General features: G+C 44.8%; 6 protein-coding genes across 6 annotated transcripts; 3 read left to right on the forward strand and 3 right to left on the reverse strand.

Moving 5' to 3' along the window:
- Positions 1–330: 330 nt before the first annotated feature.
- LOC131284783 (uncharacterized) lies at positions 331–1,472 on the forward strand. Its single transcript, XM_058313642.1, has 2 exons — positions 331–399; positions 480–1,472. The coding sequence occupies exons 1-2, from the start codon at positions 331–333 to the stop codon at positions 1,470–1,472; spliced, it is 1,062 nt and encodes a 353-aa protein (XP_058169625.1).
- Positions 1,473–2,399: 927 nt separating this feature from the next.
- LOC131284784 (uncharacterized) lies at positions 2,400–3,796 on the reverse strand. Its single transcript, XM_058313643.1, has 3 exons — positions 3,492–3,796; positions 3,281–3,429; positions 2,400–3,205 (listed from the first exon to the last, which is right to left on the reverse strand). Exons 1-3 carry the CDS (start codon positions 3,794–3,796, stop codon positions 2,400–2,402), a joined length of 1,260 nt encoding a protein of 419 aa, XP_058169626.1.
- Positions 3,797–5,360: 1,564 nt separating this feature from the next.
- Positions 5,361–6,363, reverse strand: LOC131288735 (uncharacterized). Its single transcript, XM_058317908.1, has 2 exons — positions 6,047–6,363; positions 5,361–5,957 (listed from the first exon to the last, which is right to left on the reverse strand). The coding sequence occupies exons 1-2, from the start codon at positions 6,361–6,363 to the stop codon at positions 5,378–5,380; spliced, it is 897 nt and encodes a 298-aa protein (XP_058173891.1). The 3' UTR covers positions 5,361–5,377.
- Positions 6,364–6,885: 522 nt separating this feature from the next.
- Positions 6,886–8,219, reverse strand: LOC131284785 (lanC-like protein 3 homolog). Its single transcript, XM_058313644.1, has 2 exons — positions 8,039–8,219; positions 6,886–7,964 (listed from the first exon to the last, which is right to left on the reverse strand). Exons 1-2 carry the CDS (start codon positions 8,217–8,219, stop codon positions 6,886–6,888), a joined length of 1,260 nt encoding a protein of 419 aa, XP_058169627.1.
- Positions 8,220–8,796: 577 nt separating this feature from the next.
- On the forward strand, positions 8,797–10,695 carry LOC131287342 (golgin-84). Its single transcript, XM_058316383.1, has 4 exons — positions 8,797–10,043; positions 10,099–10,273; positions 10,338–10,413; positions 10,481–10,695. The coding sequence occupies exons 1-4, from the start codon at positions 8,845–8,847 to the stop codon at positions 10,693–10,695; spliced, it is 1,665 nt and encodes a 554-aa protein (XP_058172366.1). The 5' UTR covers positions 8,797–8,844.
- Positions 10,696–10,998: 303 nt separating this feature from the next.
- LOC131286380 (ralA-binding protein 1) lies at positions 10,999–13,736 on the forward strand. Its single transcript, XM_058315326.1, has 5 exons — positions 10,999–11,141; positions 11,225–11,357; positions 11,536–12,375; positions 12,709–12,892; positions 13,005–13,736. Exons 1-5 carry the CDS (start codon positions 11,042–11,044, stop codon positions 13,728–13,730), a joined length of 1,983 nt encoding a protein of 660 aa, XP_058171309.1. The 5' UTR covers positions 10,999–11,041; the 3' UTR covers positions 13,731–13,736.
- Positions 13,737–18,729: the final 4,993 nt, after the last annotated feature.

Below are 18,729 nucleotides of genomic sequence, written 5' to 3' on the forward strand. Positions count from 1 at the left end.
TAATTTGCTTAATGTGAAAGAAAAGAATGTGTTTTTTTAAATGGGAAAGTTTACTTACTTCCGTGGATAGAAAGCACGGAGCGTATGGGGCGTTTGTTGGGAAAAATAAGAAAGCGAAAGTCACGTAAAGCGGGAACCCGACCCAACAGCTAGAAGGTCTACCAGGCTTTGCCTTTGGTCTGCTGTACCAAGGTAATAGGTATTTGAAAACAACATTTGACCTCCTCGCAACTGTTTTTCTACCGTAAGAAAGCAATTTCCTTAGCTGACATAGGAAAGCGCCTACAAAGCCATGCGATCTACCGAGCTGATCCAGTGTCCGACGGAACGATGAAACAACGTGTCGCACCGATGCTCTTGGGGGGTCTGCTAGTGGCTGCATGCCTTATGCTGCATGAGGTGAGGTTTCGTGTGGTCCAAAATACCTAGAACTAGCAGCAGGTGAGCAGAAATCACTCAATGGCAACTCTTTGTTCAAGGTTCGCAGTGATGCTGACTTGTACGGCCATGCCGAACCATCGCACCACGTCATGCACATCCGGAAGCTTTCCGACAGCGACAAGCTGAAGATCGAACTGGAGCCGGTGTGGTTCCATCTGGAGTCAGCGGAGCAGCTGCCGGCGAAAGGCGAAAGCCAACAGGTGAAGCGACAAACAAAATCGAACACAGGGCGTCCGGTTCAGGTATTTACCAGCTTATCGCACCTCGAGCGATACCGGCGCAAAAACCATTACACGTCGTCGGAGGCGGATGACGCTCCGGAATCGTATCTGAAGGACTTCTGGCATGCGGACGTCCCGAGTGAGGTCCCGAGTGGGCGCGATCGGTCGTACGAGGTGACACCAAAATCGACCTCGTTGGAGGACCAGCTGGAGGAGATCGAGCTACCTAGTTGCTTCCGACGGTATCTGCACGAAATGTACGATCGCAATAATGAAAGTGTCCGGAAGCTAATGCGCTGCCTAAGCCAACATCCGGAGGAGAAATGCCTCGAGGCACAACGTCGGGCCCAACGATACCGCGGAGGGGAAAGTCGGGAAGATGATCCGCGCCAGGCACTCTACGAGCGCAAAGTAATTCGGCGGCGTAAATTCAGCGATCATCGTGACAATCCACGACCGATGGTTGCAGACGACGAGGAAGACTTGAGATTCGAGAAACATTTCATTCGCTCGGACAGTGATGATGTTGGCCAGGTTTTTAACCCAGCCACCGATGAGAACGACTCCGAGAGCGGAAGTAACGACAGCGGTTCCGATTCTGATGAAGGACCCTGCCGGCACAACGAGGTTCGCACTCCACAACAGGACTCGGAAGAACCTGAACGAAAAGAGGCGCCAAAGTATGATCACCGTGAACCCTACAGACGACCGCCGCCAAAGTACAACACCCAGAGAAGGCGCCGGGACTCGGCCGAATCGGAAGAGGATGGCAGCTCGGAGGCAAGTGATGAATCTTGCGAAAATTGTTGAATAAAGTTGACTGAATTTACGATAGGTTTTTAACAGTATATCTGTTGTAGATGTGTACACGTACCAACCGGAAAGTACGTGGAATTATTAGAGTACTAGGAATTATTTATTTTTGGTCATTAGTTTCCAAACACGCGCCAATCATCTTAACCATTTTTTTAATCAATCGCATTTGCAGATGAACTGGGTTTTGTTTTGTATGCTGTGCATAGCTCGTTTTGTAAAACAAATCACATCGAAACATTCGCTTCAGTTGACTTTCACAGAATTATTGGGACAAACCCAGAAAAGGTTTGCGTTGTTCACCTAACATTTCTCAATAATAATTACAAATGTTAGTGCATTTTATCGCATCAATGTTGATTACATAATTGAGGCACAATGTGTTTTTGAATATAATACCCTGAATGAGAAATTTTTATCGTCGAAAATAGAATGTTTAAGATGTTTTCTATAATGTATTACGATGCTGTTGTAACAACTTTATTTCCTTTTCAATATAATTGATTACACAATTTCTGATAGGTCAAAACATGAAACTGTTTGAGATAAAATGAGATGCTAGCATAACAAAGTATGAAATATGGTGTTTAAAATTTTTATTTCATGACATTCAATAGATCACTGATGATGCTGATCGGAGATTGCACTTCAACGAAGAGGATTGTCGGCATCGTTATTCAAGTGTCTGAATGGTCGCAAGGATGTTCAAGTCTTCCGTAGGGATCGTCACGTCCACAGTCGGTGAGTTCGTCCACGTCAGCTAAATTAAATATGTACAAAAGTTAAACGTTCATCATAAATACACATGAAACGAAGAGGGATAAAACAATCATTGATGGAAGTATTAATTAAGTAGGTAAACTGGTCAATGTGATCATAACCGGACTCTCGCATTTCTCTGAAAAAGTACTAAAAAGAACAAGGTCAGGGTCGTCTCTGAAGTCGATTTCTTCGTGATGCTGGTGTCTGCCCAGTTTTCTCTTCTATTTTCCGCCCTATTATACGTAGCCCCTTCGAGGCGAGCTTGTTCAATTTCGCTGGCTGATATTCGCCCTCGATCGGCTTGATATCGTACTGCTGCAGACCATCACCCTTCTCCACCACCGTGCGCGTACCGTACTTCAGGGGAAGGGTAAAGTTTTTCTTGTGCTTCTGCTGGTAAATATCGTAGAACAGGACGGTCAGATTGCCGATGACGTCGTTGGTAGAGGGACTGTACTCCGATCTGGGTAGCGCATCCATATGCTTCTTGATCTGATCGTAAGTGATCGGGTTCGACGAGTCCCCGATGTAGACCGGTTGCTCGCGGAAGGAAGCGGGTTTCCTGGCAGCGCCAACCAGGTCCCCAGTGTACCCTTCGGCCCTATCCACATTTTGATCCGACGGAACACAGTGGCAAACGAATCCTCCCTGATTGGTCAGGAATCCATTTTGCTTTTCTTTTCGCTTGAGCCGGGGCCCGGTCGGTAAACTACGATGGTACGGGGATCTCCGATTTAAACCAGGGCGATTTGGTCGGCGTACTTGCGCTGAGTATTCGCACCGTATGGCATCGTGGGGAAGCTGGATTTTAAAACCATCTTCAATGTGCCGTTTTAATCGTCTTATCCGGTTACGATCACTATCATACGACTCGTTGGAGGTGGTTTTATCTGAAACATTTAAAAGAGTCCGGTTTCGGGAATCCGTTCCCTGCACGTACCGTCTTTGATTACAGTCGCATTGGCAGTCTGTAGCGAATAGAAAGTCGAGATCGACGGTATTAATGTAAGGAAAGTTAGTCTACGCTTCAGCGGAATACTTACGTCGAACAGGATGATCCGCGTATGCCTCCAGTTTCACTTTTTGGCATTTTTTCTCCTTCTTCGGTGCTACGACCTCAAAGTCGTACGTGTCGAAGTTTTCCTCGTAACAATTGCAGGGTTTCTCCACGTCGTAGTGGTACTGATAAGATCTAAAAGAGAGTAGCCATTAGATCACAAACCGCTGCAAGGGCCATTAACGTTATTCGCATACTTCCTGCAGCCTTTTCCGGGCAAAACCTCGACCGCTGCATCCAACCGATCGTAAGTTTCCTTATGGCAGCCCGTGATCTTCTCCACATCGTACTGATATCTGGTAACTTTCCGGCAGCCCGGATCTGGCGGTGCTTCTACATCGAAGTTGTGCCGACAAACGGGACACTCATCGCAGCACTTTTCTTGGGGAAATCCTCTGTTCCTGGCACAATTAAAGCACCCCCTCGGAAAGCCTTCCGATCGTTCCGGCCATAGCAGAAACAACACGGCAGTAGAGAGCACGATCCACGCAAGACACTTCATTTTATAGCTGCACTTTTCGTCGTTAACCTACGAAAAACTTTTAATATTTTTCCGCTCCCCAAAACCTTCGCCAGTGATCGGTGCTCCTTTTAACCATACACTGCCCTTGTAGACACGTTGGCTCCGGAGCACTGTTCCAGAGGAATTGTTGTGGTCTGGTTACGCAAAGCGGTTCTGCCTAGGTCACGTACCTGGTGGTGGCTGGTGTGATTCCGGTGTGTATGAACATACCAACCAACGCGACCACCGCAAGGAAAACATTATTTCAACGAGCAACAATCGAGATTGTTTGCTCGCTTTGCATGGGATGTTTTCGCCACGTTTTTCTTGGATTCCAGCGATGTTGGAAGGAATTTTACTGAGTTCGGCATTTCTGCATAATGTTTATCTGTGCAGGGCGAAAGAAGGCGTCTGCACAACCGTTTTACCGACGGTGAAAGAAATGCGTGCGATAAGCGGATTTCAAATTTCAACGCCCTATTATGTCCAACTGCAGATTACGTTCTTCTCGATAGAAGACAAGAAGCACGGTTGAATCGTGAGACGTGTGGAACTGAGGTTTTTTATTCAAAACATTGAAAATAGACAGCAACAAAAAATAACATAATTTCTACGCTCTATCGTGCAGCAAAACCAATTGTGAGTATTTCATCATTCTTCGAAAATGTTTCAAGCGGTGGATACATAAAAATATTATCAATGTTAAAAAAACTAGTGCCGAGCAAATGATAATTAAGTAACGATTGTTTGGTTTCGTAAAGTGAATATACGAGTTTTGCAAAAAATACTTCGGCCTAAAACTATTTTTTTTTCATTTTTCCATTTACTTTACTTCACTTTACATCAGACCTGGCCGTATTATTTAAAGTAAATTAAATATCTAAAAGTTCAACAAACAAACAAAAATTTACTTAAAGTTGTTTGAATATAAGATAGCTTGATTTAAGTCTTGCAAAGCTCAGTCTTCCTTCGAGACAACATATTTTAAGTATACTTTTTAATTTACTTTAATTAAAAAACTTAAATTTCATGTTCATCTAGATTAGTTCGTTCAAGACCTTTTTGGTTCTAAGCAAATGTTGAAATTATTCTTTTTAAAATAAATTGCCTCAAATTTCATTGCTTTGATGGTTGAATTGGTTTGGTTTTATTTCGACCTTTGATTAATAAATAACAGCCAATTACCAAATATTCCGGCTACTTGCAGCATCATAAAATCACGTACCGTGTGAAGCCTTAGAATGGATTTCCAATCTATTTCAATGATAACGATTTTTAGAAGTGAGTGAGAAACATTGAAAAAATGTTGTTTCCATTTAACAACGAAATAATCATCTGAAGTCCGTTCATATGCATAACACTTATCTTCGGATGAGTACTGGTCGGATTATGAGTCTTCGGACACTTTTACAATCATTCTCCGTTTTACAAAAAAGTCTGGATTTATACAGGACTCAGTTTTTATTGATTGCTTCTTGGCACTATGTACAAACACGTTTGCACCGCTAATGAATCAATCCTACGATTAGTAAAGAATATCACAACTTAACCCGCACAAATCGTCCCTTAACGCTCCGTTCCCTAAACGACGAGCGTAGATTCAGCAGCACCCGGCGAGCGAATCGACCTGGAGTTTCTGTTAGCAAATGGACACTCGTACTCCTCATAGTCATCCTCGTAGCTGTCGTACTTCTTCGGGCAGTCACAAGTGTTCTTCGACTTCATACACTTGGAGCAGTGCTTAACCGGTGGCTCAGTGGAAAAGTCCTCCTCCGTTTCGTCAACTTCCTCCGTACTATCGCGATCCTGGCAATGGTCACAGGCCGGCCCATCTTGTCGTAGGACGTCAAACTTTGGTTCCCGACGTTCAACCTTTCCGTAGCAGAGGTCACAGTAGCTGTCCTCCTTCGGATGGCACGGTGCGCCCTCGGTTTCCTCCGATGAGTACATCCGATAGTGGACGCGCTTCCGCTGTGCCGGCTTCAGCTCAACCACGTGCAGGTGGTTTTTGTGCAGGCGCTCTTCGTCGATACCTTCCCGCTTTTGAGCAGGTGGTGGCGTTACTGGACGCCCATGAACGTACAGATGCGTTTCAGGAATGTCTTTCTTGTTGGCGTATTCGATCGCCAGCAGTCGGCTAATGATATCGGCCGGATACTTCCTGCAGAAGAGAGCCAGTGGAAAAACAGACAATAAAAACATTTAGACTCAGAGATATTTAAACACCATCTCCTGTGCGGGCTTCCTTACCTCTTGACTTTATGTTCCGGTTGATCGAAGCCGCACTCACAGGATCGAGACTTTGCAAACTTTGGTTCACAATTCTCGGGTGCCAGCGGACGGATGCGATACTCCTGCTCGCACGAGCAGACGTCGGGTTTCGGTTTCAGCTCAAGCGGTCGAGTGACATTGCACTTTTTTTTCTTATAAAACGGAAACGGTTGAGCTGGAGGCCCACGTGCTATCTCCAAATTACATTCACATTCGTTGCTCTTACACTTATTGCACTTTGCATCCACGATGGCGCACAGTGCCAGAATGCACACCAGCGCGATGGAAAATCTCATGATGATGAGCCACTGCAAACTAACCCCTGTTTAACACTTGACCGCCAAAACGACTGATGGAGATGTACCACCATAAGGCACGTTTTATACCTTTATCCAATCGCCTACGAGTAGCTGCGTTATGTTCATGCTTGGCGCCACGTTCGTGTGTTGTGCTGCTCGACTCTTTACCCAAGGTCACCGGCCGATGTTCCAGGGGTTCGACGTAGCCGAATGACCAGACGGCGACGTGCCTTCGGGTGCCAGCAACTGTACCAGCGTTATCGTGGTTCTGTCATACTCTAGCACAAACTGTTGTTATTTCATCCAAATTGTTTCCTCCCTGTTTTGCCGCACATGATGGAAACAACCAAACAAATTTCGAAGACAGTTCCGAAGCCTTTACCCTAAGTCGGTAGGTTTACCGGAACCAATTTTTGCACCTCATCCGTGACTCGGTAGACACAAATATTACGATTCATCCAATTTCTAAACCACTGTATATTACATTTTTTTAAATTTAGTTTAAGATAAACCAGCTATTTAAAATTTAAACTCGAATACATCCATGAACGGGAAGGAAGCACTCAACGGATCTAACACATCTACCAGGTAACAAACGGCACCGGCTAATCCTTCGTACAGACTGAACGGTCGATCTGGTGTGAGCAAGTGTTTCGAAAAAATATCCGTCGTTAGAAACTCTACAAACCTTGCGGCACGGTACAAGTACAACTTTTCCAAGGTTAAGCGATACATCAGAAGAAAAGCGTATCCGTTCCCGCACACCCCGTGGCAAATTTTCGGTCCTTTACGCAGTAAGCCACGTTGCCAGATACGATCGGCCAGCTTCCGACATGCCTTGAGATATTTTTCCTCCTTGTAAATAAGGTATGCTTTCGCAAAGAGATAGATTGCACCACCGGAACCATGGCACCAGTGTACGAGCATTCTATCCGAATCAAACCTCGTTGGCAAATCGCCATCCTTAGTAAGCAGCGATAATATGCTGTCAAGTGTATTCTTGATATCGGCTTGCCTCGATGTTGAAATATTGTAATGTCCCGTTTCATTTTCACAAAACCAAGGGGAATCTAGTAGAGCATGTAAAATGGCACTGACTCCATGGGCCGCTCCGAGGTATTCTTTACCGTGATATTCGTACATTAACGGCGATGTGTGTTTGATTGCCTTGGCGTAGGTTCGACCACGCTTAAGAAGTGCCTCGCAGATGTCTTCTATTACATTCCGTTGGATTGGTTTTGGTTCAATACATTGATTCAGCCAATAAACGCCGTGAAGGTAACCAGCTCTTCCTACCAGCACCTCATCCGCAATGCTCGCATCGGGTTTGGCACACGCGGGGTAGCCTTTCAGAAACTCATCTATGTCCTTCTGCAAGATCTGCTCTTTTCCCATGTCGTATGAAATGACAGCTGAAACAGCGGCTATTCCCGCATTTCCGCACAAAAACGCTACCCGACTTTTGGAGCTGCTTGCCTTTGGCAAAGCCGAGGCAAGTTCCTTCGCATGGGAAATATATTTTAAAGCATATTCTAAGCAAGGGAACAGGCGTTTCGTTTCATTTGACCGGGAGAGCCTCCAGAACATAAATGCGATTCCTAATGTAAAATGAGAGTCAATCATCAGTGTGTTTTGCACAATTTCGGTTTGGTAAGAACACCGTAATTGTTACCTGCTTCACCCACGTACAAATCTTCGCGCTCTGCACCGGCATTGGTTAAGATAAGTTTAACGTATTTCTTTATCAAATCTAACACTGTCACTCGCGGAATCAAATCCTTCTCTGTTGGTCCGTGTACATTTTCACAATAATCTTGAAAAGGATTAGTAAAATATCTTTCTTTTTGGGACATGTTGCAGCTGTAGAATACCGTGATTGTTTACAAACATTCGCGATTGGTAGTTGTGTTTCCGACAAGGTTCCTCCCAAGGTTAATTTATATACAGTGATTAGAAAGGTAAACACGACGCCATCTACGGATATTGGAATTATTGATAACTTAAACAATTATCCAGAAAACAACGTTTTAATTCAACTCTATAACAATTAACAGTTGTTATAGTACACGTAAAGATTAATCAGCTGTTACCAACCATATGAATCCAATACAAATTTGCTTCGTAGAACAAACAATACGAAAAAGTGATTAAGTTTTGATAATTATATTTCTTGATTAAAACCTATGAAAATGTTACATAAACTTCACATATATTTAATTGAATTACCATATTGGATTGCAATTTCAAGGGAAATTCGTATCTGGGCTCTACACCAACCGTCGAATCGAATCTCAAAATTGGTTCCTGTTTTGGATTCAGCAATATCAAGGTAAAGAGACACAACAAGCTGAATCGATTGGTCCAACCTCTTGAAGCAAGAGTAAATAGTAACCTTGGCGTTAATAACATAAACATGCACGTCAGAATTGATGACAACTTTGCTCTGCAATTCGTGCTTTAAATATAAAAGTTTAGGTGATGTCGTGGTTCCAAGACCTGGCCGGAAGGGCCGAAAACATTCTCACCAAGATTGATCAGAATGCAGCCACTGTGCTACAGACCCGACCCGATTCTGATGATGTGGATACCCCGTTGCTGGAGGTCAGTGTCGCAAGCGAGACTACTGCACCGAAACCAGCCAAACCGAGGATTGTGTCGACAGGTTCGATACTTTCGGTGAAAAACTCCAAGGGAATGACACGGTCTGCCTCGAATTCCTCCTACGAACGCAACATCGACGAAAACATCGAAACATTGTCCTCGAAGTCGGAAAAGCAAAACTTTTCCGATACTTCCTCAAGGCGCAGCTCGCTGAACTCGAAGAAAGATGGGACCGTCATTGATATGAGTGCTGTGATGTCTAACAATGCCACCGTACCCGCTCTCGACCCTGGCTATTCCGTTGAAAAAGAACTAGCGGCTATGAAAATCATCTTGGCGGAGGTTAAATCCGAGAGGGACGAGTTGAAAAGCGAACTAGACAATGCCATGTCACTATTGAGCAACGGTGAGGCAGAGGCTAAATTGTTGGACCTGGAGGCATTGTGCCAGAGTTTGGCGGACGAGAAAAATGATTTGGCCACCAAGTTGCTGGGTATTGAAGAGTCAAACAGCAAGTATGTGAAATCCATTTCCGAGCTTGAGTCCACTGTGGCAAAACACATACAGAGTGAACAGGAGCTGAGTGCCAAACTAGAGACCACAAAGCTAGAGGCGGAAAATACGCTTTCAGAACTGCAGCAGTATCGTATACGTGCACATGCTACACTGCAGTTAAAGGAAAAAACGATTGAACAATTGAAGGAACAGATCACTGCCATTAGCAGTGGAGGAAATTCAGACCCGGACGTAGCTACGGTGAGCAACTCAGAGCAGATTCTACAGATAGAACTGGAGCAGACGCGACAGGAAAAGACTAACTTGCTGGAAGAGCTGAATGCTCTTAACGAACGTACGAAGCAACGGGAAACCCAATGGATAGGTGTAGAGGAAAAACTAAAACTGACGCTGCAAGGCCTTGAACAGAAGGTCCTACAATTGGAGCAGCAATTGTCGTGCGAGACAGATAAAATGCTACAATTGCAAGATGATTTCAAAATCAAACAAAAGGAGCTTTTGTCGGCCCGCGAGGAGATGGTCAAACAACGGACTAGCTTTACATTCCGCCTGCATGAAAAGTAAGTGGACGCCAAAAACAGTTATGAAAATTATTTATTTTTTTTCACTTTGTAGGGAGTCAGAAATAACCAAGCTTAGACATAAATTGCACACCCGGCCGGGCAGCCCCCCGACTGATCTAGAAGATCGATTGACATCATTAACGCAATCATTGGTTCAGAAGCAAACTGCCTTGGAGTCGATTACCGCGGAAAAAAATGCTCTTCGGATACAGCTGGAAAAATTAGAGGTAAACATTCATGCTTTTCCGAGTGACCCGTGAGAAACCATAATGTTTTTTTCTTTTATTTTAGAACCAGTACCGCAGCACAGCATCGCAGGTTAGACAACAGAAGGCAGTCTATTTGAACAGCAATGTGACCGACGATGGTAGGAATTGTCCAGTAAGCTTATGGCATGCCACTCTGAATATTTTTTTTTCAATTGTATTCCACAGCCAAATCGCAGGTTCCGAATTTTATGGTTGAAAATCCGTTTGATAACAACGTTGCTCGAAGAATGAAACGGGCGTATTCGTCGCTAGACTCCATCGGGATTAGGTTGGGCGTGTTTCTTCGGCGCAATCCGGTGATTCGCATCCTTGTGATCGTTTACGTGGCTGTGCTTCATCTGTGGGTCATGTTTGTGCTTTTGTCTTCCACACCGACGTAAATTTAAACAAATCATGTCCTAAACCCTTATTGCATGTAAACAAGATTATACAGATAATCATAAATTAATGTGATGCAAGTTGGGGTATTTTAAACTATAGATCACGGAACGTGCAAATGCAAATAAACATTTTAATGGTACAATCGTAAAGTTTGTCTCAATTTTGTTCTTGTTGGGACTGTTCTACAAAAAAAAACAATGTTTTCATTCTTATATCGCCAACAACTCTCCCACTGTGCGGAAATGCAATTCGGTCGAATCAAACGTCATCCAAGTCATCTGGGGCAGAAAGAAGGTAAACAACAACAAACCGCACAGTCGCGATCAATTTCAGTGAAAATTTACAATGGATTTCGATAGTCCGGATTGTGTGGAAAAGGATTTTCCCGGTTTGTACGCGTCGGAAGCCGGTGGTAAAAGCAAAAAGGATGAGAAAGACTGTACGTGTCCCGGTGAAGTGCAATTTCCTTCGCACCGTCCATTCAGGTGGCAAAACGGTTATTGATGTTTTCTCTGCTACATTCAACAGTTAGTGACGCTGATCCGGAGAAGGTGAGCAAAAAGGAGCTTCTCATAGGCCGCAGGAAGGATAAGAAGGAAAAGAAAACGGCCTACGCCACGCTGGAGGGGGAAAGCTCACCGGAGGAGGAGCTCGAAACAAAGTAAGCTGCTAGCACCTTTCGGTTGGTGGTGCGATGTGGGCATATCGGTGCATCGGTTCGTCACCAACCGCTGCTCAGTCGCAATTGCATTCCGCTCAACACATACACCAACCGATGCTTCGCTCAAACGGGGCTAGTGTGTGAACATGTGGAGTAAATCAATGTTTCTCTTTGGCAGGAGTCCGTCGAAGACGAAAAAATCGAAAACGTTCAAGTTCCCGTCGAAGAGCAAGGAAAAGAGGGAAAAATCTCGCGAAAAGGAAAAATCGGAACCAGTGAAGCTGGACGACAGCCTCAAGGTGCCGGAAAAGAGTGAAAAAGAAAAGGACAAGGACAAGAAAAAGGACAAGGAGAAGAAGGAGAAGGAGAAGAAAGACAAATCGAAGGATAAGAAGGAGAAAAAACTGAAACAGGGAAGCGTCAGCGAGGAAGTGCTCGAGCTCGGCGATGCGCAACCCATCTTCGGCGTGTCGCTTGGGTTGGCCACCGAACGGAGCCGCTGCCATGACGGCATCAATCTGCCGCTGGTCGTACGCGACTGTATCGATTTTCTGCAGGAGCACGGTCTACAGAGCGAGCAAATCTACAAGGTTGAAGCCGTAAAAACTAAGCTCCAGCAGCTTAAGAAGACGTACAACAATCGCGAGGGCAGCTGCGTCGGCGAGATGGACGTACCGATTGCTTGCGGTTTGCTGAAGATGTTTTTGCGCGAACTTCCCGAGCCGATCCTCACGACCGATCTGTCGTCGCGGTTCGAGGAGGTCGCCTCACACTCGCAAGTGTCGCAGCAGGAACAGGAGCTGGTGAGTCTGGTGGAGCAACTGCCCAGCTGCAACCAAACGCTGCTCTCGTGGATGTTTATGCACTTGGATGCGGTAACGCAGAATGAAGATTTCACCAAGATGAACGCCCAGAACATTGCGATGCTTTTGAGTCCCACACTGCAGATGTCCCACCGGTTGTTCGTGGCGATTCTGTGCCACTGCAGTACGCTGTTCGCAGACACTACCTTGCACAAGTAAGTAACATCACTTCTGCGGTAAGACAGGAACGATATGCACGATCAGGCGGATAGATAAAATGTGTCCCAATTCAGACTCAAACAAACAGGAGATAAGCGACGGATGATATCAAGTGCACGATCTATTTGATGAACAGTTTCATTGAAAACGTCACACGGAAGATATCGCAGGGCCAACAAGCATTCTATTCGTACTGGAACATGATGAAGAAAACGAGACTTAAATTGTTGTCTAGTTTTTTACTAAAGTACTGTCGGCAAAATTAGAATGAAGTAACTCAGATTATTTTATTGTTTCGTTAAACTGTATCGTTGTTTTTTTCGTTTTAGATACGTGCCACCAATAACTGCTTCTAGTCCCAACCTACCGGAGACGCCCGAGGAAATTTCCGTTGAGCTGAAGAAACAGGAAAGCTTGTTAGCTCAAATTCACGCCGAAATGAATGCTGGCTTTGTAACTAAGAAGCGTGAAGAACAACTTTGGGAGGTACAACGTATTATTACGCAACTAAAGGTGAGCTTATTTTCAAGGTTGTCTCCAGCAGAGGAACCCCTTCACGTGTGTGTTTGTACAGCTTGCACCATCTAACTCACGGTTCGGTACACCTTTGTATCTCTTCACACAGCGCAAGCTACGGGCGTTCGAGAAGAAATCAGATTGCGTTCAGAAAAGCATGGACGACACAGTCGATGGGGACATCTCGATTGATCTGAACCTGCAGAAGGCCAAATTCTCGTGCTCCGATGACGAATCGTCCATCAAGACGGTGACGGCCATTTCAACCGAATCGGCTACCAATACGGAAACGAAAAACACTCCACAGGAAACACCCGACGAGTCGGGTACCGTGGAGACCAAACCGACCTTACCGGATTCTCCCGAAACCACCACCACCACCAGCGCCACTATGAAGATCGATGGCGCAGCTGTGGTGAACGCTTCCGTTACGGAGGTGCCAAAAGTAAGCGACAAGGTGACCGTAACGGACAACGGGTTTCTACTCCTGCCACAAAATCATCCCGAGTACCTGACGTTGATCCGGCTGCAGCTGGAAAACCAGGAGCTGATGAACTGGAAGGCGCAGTTGCAGGCCCGCATCCAAACGGAACGGAATGAGATTGTCAAGATGAAGAAACTGCTCGTGACGGACGGCAGTGCGCAAGGTGGTGTCGGTACTGTGGACAGATCCATCACGGCTAGCGATGAGTACGCAAATTTGGTTGGGCATTACATGAAGGAGAATGCGCTGCTGGAACAGAAGCGCCAAATGCTCGCGAAAGAAATATTCGACGAAAACAAGAATCTGATACAAATGCAGGTAGAATTGGCGCTTAATCGGTATAAGATATAGGCAGCTATCCCTCATAGCGTCATACTAGACGATATAGGTTGCTCTCTCGAAAAACGCAAACGACATGGAAGATAAATGTGATCGTCTGAGGATCACCTCGCGAGGTTGCGGCAAAGATAACGAATGATCATATTTAGCTGTAAATCGATCGATTTAAGTACGTTATTACCAAGAAAACTCAATCTCTGTTGCATAGTATTTGATTGAATAAAATTCATCCTAAAAATAAGCTTGTTACATTAAAATAACAACAAAAATATTTTACCGTATTTACGCATAATCTACGCACAATTGGTCCCATTTTAAAGTTTCGGTTTACTTTAAAAATAACGTTGTGTTGTTTGTTAATGTGTTGTAGAAGCTTTGGAAAATTTATACTATGTACGATCGCATTGAAAATGTGTGCGAAATTCAATGTCACTTATTCAGACGATTTTCTTTTTTCTTCAAACCACAAAGTCAGTTAGAGCATATTGCCTCTAACAATACGGCAACGCCCGTAATACCAGAATAAATAAATAAATAAATAAATAAATAAATTTTCTGTTTTCACGTTTAACCAAACCGGAGAATGTATTGATCACAGAAACTAAACGGAGGCTTGGAATACATTTAAATATAATTGCCTAATTTGTAATTGAACATGGACAGAAAAGAAAACGAAGTGAGCAATTCGTGGATGGGTATGCTTATTTCCTTTCAAAGACCCGGTAGATATTAAGTTAAACCAAAAATTGGTCTCCAAGCTGTGTTAAGTTCTAGCGTACTTCCGCTTCAACAATACCCATCAATTTAAGCATGTAAAACCAATAATGAAATGTACTGACTGTAATAATGAAATAAATGAAAAGTGGACTAAATGTGCTTCAAAGTCATATGACTTATGGTTACTCATCCTATCGTTTCTCTTTGAAAATCTACTCACTGTACTGAGACGTGAGCAGTAAGCCCATGGCTCATTGCGTCTCGTGACGATGCAACTTGTACTTCCCCTAGATTTACCAAGGGCACAGCAAATATGTGCTTTTCGGTTGGAAAACATGGAAAAAATTATGCGCGCGCATAAAATAAAATTTTTGTTGAAGTATGCATGAATGAGCGACGGATAAATAGGATGAGGTGCGTGCTGTTTTTTTTGTTTGTGGAACCTGCGTAGATTTTGTACTTTGAAGATAAATTTACAAAGTGTTTTCATGTTGTAGAATCTCTTTTACGTTACTGTGTCTGGAAGGTTTTTAACTTTTTCATATTTGATCGGTTTATTAAATTTTGTGATTTAAAAAATCATCATCATCAATCAATTACCAATGTTACTAAGCCTCCTTATGGTCGCATTCGTTCGCGCGAACATCAGATGATGACATTCAGTCTGTCGGTGGATGTTTTGCATTCCTCGGGGGTGGATTTCCCGTTGATGGATGTCCTGGCGAGCAGCGACATGCACCCGTATCCGGTATGATCGTACATCTACGAAGCACTCATCAAATCCGTCCTTGCCCTTCTCCAGCGTTCGCTCGCAGTGTGCGATGCCACCAGAAAATAAACGCCAAAATATCCTTCGATGAGGATTTCCTCTCCAATCGCTGGACGAATGAGTGACACACATCAATGCGGCGCATATGCAGCACCTTCGGAACCACCACCACCACCACCACAATGGAGATGCACTTACATTGCACGAGCTCGGTTATCCTTCGAGGGCGAAATGTCCTTGCGCGCGCGAATGGCAAATCGTATCGCGCGAGTGGGAGACAAAATAAAAATTGCGTGTATGCGTGCGTGCGGGCGTCCGTTTCGGTCGCGTGTGTGGTTGTCGGCGGTAGGAAAAGGAAAAAAAAGGATATCAACCAGGACGAGACAGCATGGAAAGTACGAGGGTGTGTGTATATGTGTTTATCGAGAAGCAGAGAGAGAGGGACAAAGAAGCAGCTGAGCGAATGTGGCTGAGGAGGATGGAAAAATTACAAAACATTTCGGTTTCGGAAAAAAGAAAATTTTTAGCAAAAGAACTTTGGCCGGGTGTATGCGTGTTGTGTGTGTATATGAGTGTGTGGGCCACACTGCGTTGTCATCATGCTCGTTGTCGCCATTTCACCCCAAGCAGGCCTCGCGGGTGCCTCTTTCGGGTTTTGCATCTCGTTCGTACCAACACGCGCCCACCTCTCTCCCTCACATCCACCCTCGCTTCGTCCCCTCAAAGCCTCCCTTCACCCTGGCCGCGTTGCCATGTGTCCAGCGTGCGCTTGCTGGGTTCGTGCTGCGTGTGGGGTGAATTTTCGGGGGATGCGATGAAGGTCCCCGTTTTCCTTTTCAGGGGTGTTTTTTTTCCTTCTTTTTTTTTCGGTTGGTCGGCCCTTCGGCGTCGTGTCGCGCACTCGGTGCTCAGTGCAGTCGCTCCCGACGTCTATTTGGCACTGCGTGGCGGTCTGGCCCGGCTGCCTGCGAACCCGGTGGGTTAGTCTGTAAAAAAGTCGCGTCCGAAGCGGTAGCCTCCGGAACGGCGCGTGTAGCCCGGCTACCAGCACCATCTCACACGAGCGAGACGGGATTTTTTTGTTTCGAATAAGAAGAAAAAAAATTACACACACACCCACACAGACGAGGGTGCGCGCGTCCTGGGGCAGGAACACAACACCCAAGAAAGAATCGCGGTCCTGCGGTGCGGACGATGGATGTGTCGAAATGATTAGTTAGGTGTTTTATCGTTGTGAAGTTTTCTGTAAGTTTTCCGGCTCCAAAGCCGGGCGGCCCACAGGAAGGGCCCGGTGTCGGGTGCAAAGTTTTATTGCCGCTCAAGAATGATACGCTCACGCACCTTCACGGGAGATGCACGCACGTTTCCGGACAATTGGTGACAAAGTGGCTCGCGGTAGCAGCAGCAGGAAAATTGGAAAATTTCAAAGAGTCCTGGTGAACGTTTTCCAGTCACAGGTGGAATCCTTTCCGATCGTGTCTAAAGTATCCGTGTTCGTGAGATGAATAAAAATAAAGAGATGTTAAAGTGCACGGTTAAATAAGTCACAAAGTACTGGATACTCTCGAAGCGAGCAAACTGGCCAGTTGGGATAAAGGACACCGTTTGCGCTTGAAATTGTGCGAAAGTGCGGAACCTGTTCAGTGTCAGCGTCTTCTGTGTGAAAGTTCAACCTGTGGGTTTCCGGGTTGTTTTGTTGCTGTTGCTGGGCGGTTGTTCGCTTCGCGCTTCCGAAGACTGCGACACGCGGTTAATCGAAATCGTTTTTCCATATCCTTCCATACCTGTTTTCTTTTTGCTTTTGCTCCACCCCATCTCTCCCACCCACCGCCCCAATTGATGTCCCATGTTGTAACTAGTTTTTTGATTTATGACATCAAATCGTCTACTTTCCGGGCGCACGTAAATCGCCTTTTTTTCTTTTCTTCTACTTGGTTCTTTTTCTTTTCACTACCAACGAACTCCGGGGGGTTTTTTTTTGTCGTATTAGTCGGGAAAAAGGTTAAACTTGGAGCTTTTTTTCTTGCTGCGTCCTTTCGGATTGTTATTTGGTTTTTGGTGAGGGTACTTTGAATCCTTGGTGAAGACGGCCCCCGGGGATCGGGGGATTTTATTTTCCCCATGAAACTATACGCAAGCATAAAATTATACGTTCCGTAAAGTCATAAATATCGATTCAACAGAAAACTAAAAAATCCGTTGAAAAAAAGTGCGATCTCTAAGGGATGCAATAAAAACGGTGAAACTCCGTTGGTGGTTGAACTGCGAAGGTGATTTTAAACTAAATTCAACCTTCCATGGTGCAAGTTTTAGCATTTTTTTGGCATAAAAACCCAAGGTGAGGGCAAACACAACATCTATACAAAAGTTATTTGAATATACTATGAATTTCAATTTATATGATTTGTGCGAGATGTAAAGTTGTTCTTTGAAAATTTGGAAGAAATAAGAAACTGAATTGACTAGTGATATGCAATATTTTATGCCAGTCTTTGACCACAAGGAGAAAACGGATAGGAATGGTTATAATAATAGCTACATCCTAGTACCAATTGAAAATATAAAATGTTTCTGGAAGAATTCCTTTAACACAACTATTTTGGGACCACTTTTTCCGTGGCTTTTCGCGTGACTCCACAGTGACCAAGCGCAAAGTATCCCACTGCAACAGCAAACAGCACCACGGAAGGAGGAAAATATTGTGATAAACAAGTGTTTGTAACGGAAATCGCGTAACCGTCGGTCGTAGCACCGACCCCTCACATCCTTCCCGCAACTACCTCACTGCAAAACTGCAACAGCAACCAGTACAATCCGGATGTCAAACGTTGGGCGAGCATCGAAGTGCAGAGCAACCCGAAACTAAAGGTAAGTTCCGGCGATTTGTGCCACAAATTGGATTGATTCGTGTTCCACCGGGTGGACATCCTTGGGGCAGCGCGTTTCCGGTTTAGCTCGAAGTTCGTGTTCCGTGTCCGCCCGTGCTACGGGGATGGTCAACGAAAGCAAACCATACTTCCCCTAACATTTCCGGCCGTTTTTCTGGCGTTACTCTCCGGTGGAAAATTCAGTGCCTTACGCGGTTCGTTCACCCTCGCAGTCAATTAGCAACCACCGGCAGGGCCATCTGTACGAAAGGATCTCGAACTCGACGGGGATACGAGAGAGGCCAATGAACTTTACAATCGGCTGGTTGCAGTTTTCAGTCGCTGGGGTGGGAAATGTGTTTACGATCGATGGGTTGTGGTTTCTTCCGAATACAGCCGTTGGAAAACCTATAAATTTCACGCCTGCACTATAAATAGGAACTGCGGGATGCGCAATTACAGTGAGGCTTCGTCGACAGCAAAACCACCGTGAACAATGTAACCAATTGAACTCTATTCAATGCTCAAACATGTTAATTATGCTGTACGTTAGCACTTCATTGATAGCTGAATTGGAGTAGCTCAATTCAAACAGTTAAAATCGAATAATACAAAACCTTAATTTTTAAATATTTTAAATTATAAGCAACATTTGTGG

The sequence above is a fragment of the Anopheles ziemanni genome, chromosome 3 (genome assembly GCF_943734765.1).
Source record: "Anopheles ziemanni chromosome 3, idAnoZiCoDA_A2_x.2, whole genome shotgun sequence".
Lineage (NCBI taxonomy): Eukaryota > Metazoa > Arthropoda > Insecta > Diptera > Culicidae > Anopheles > Anopheles ziemanni.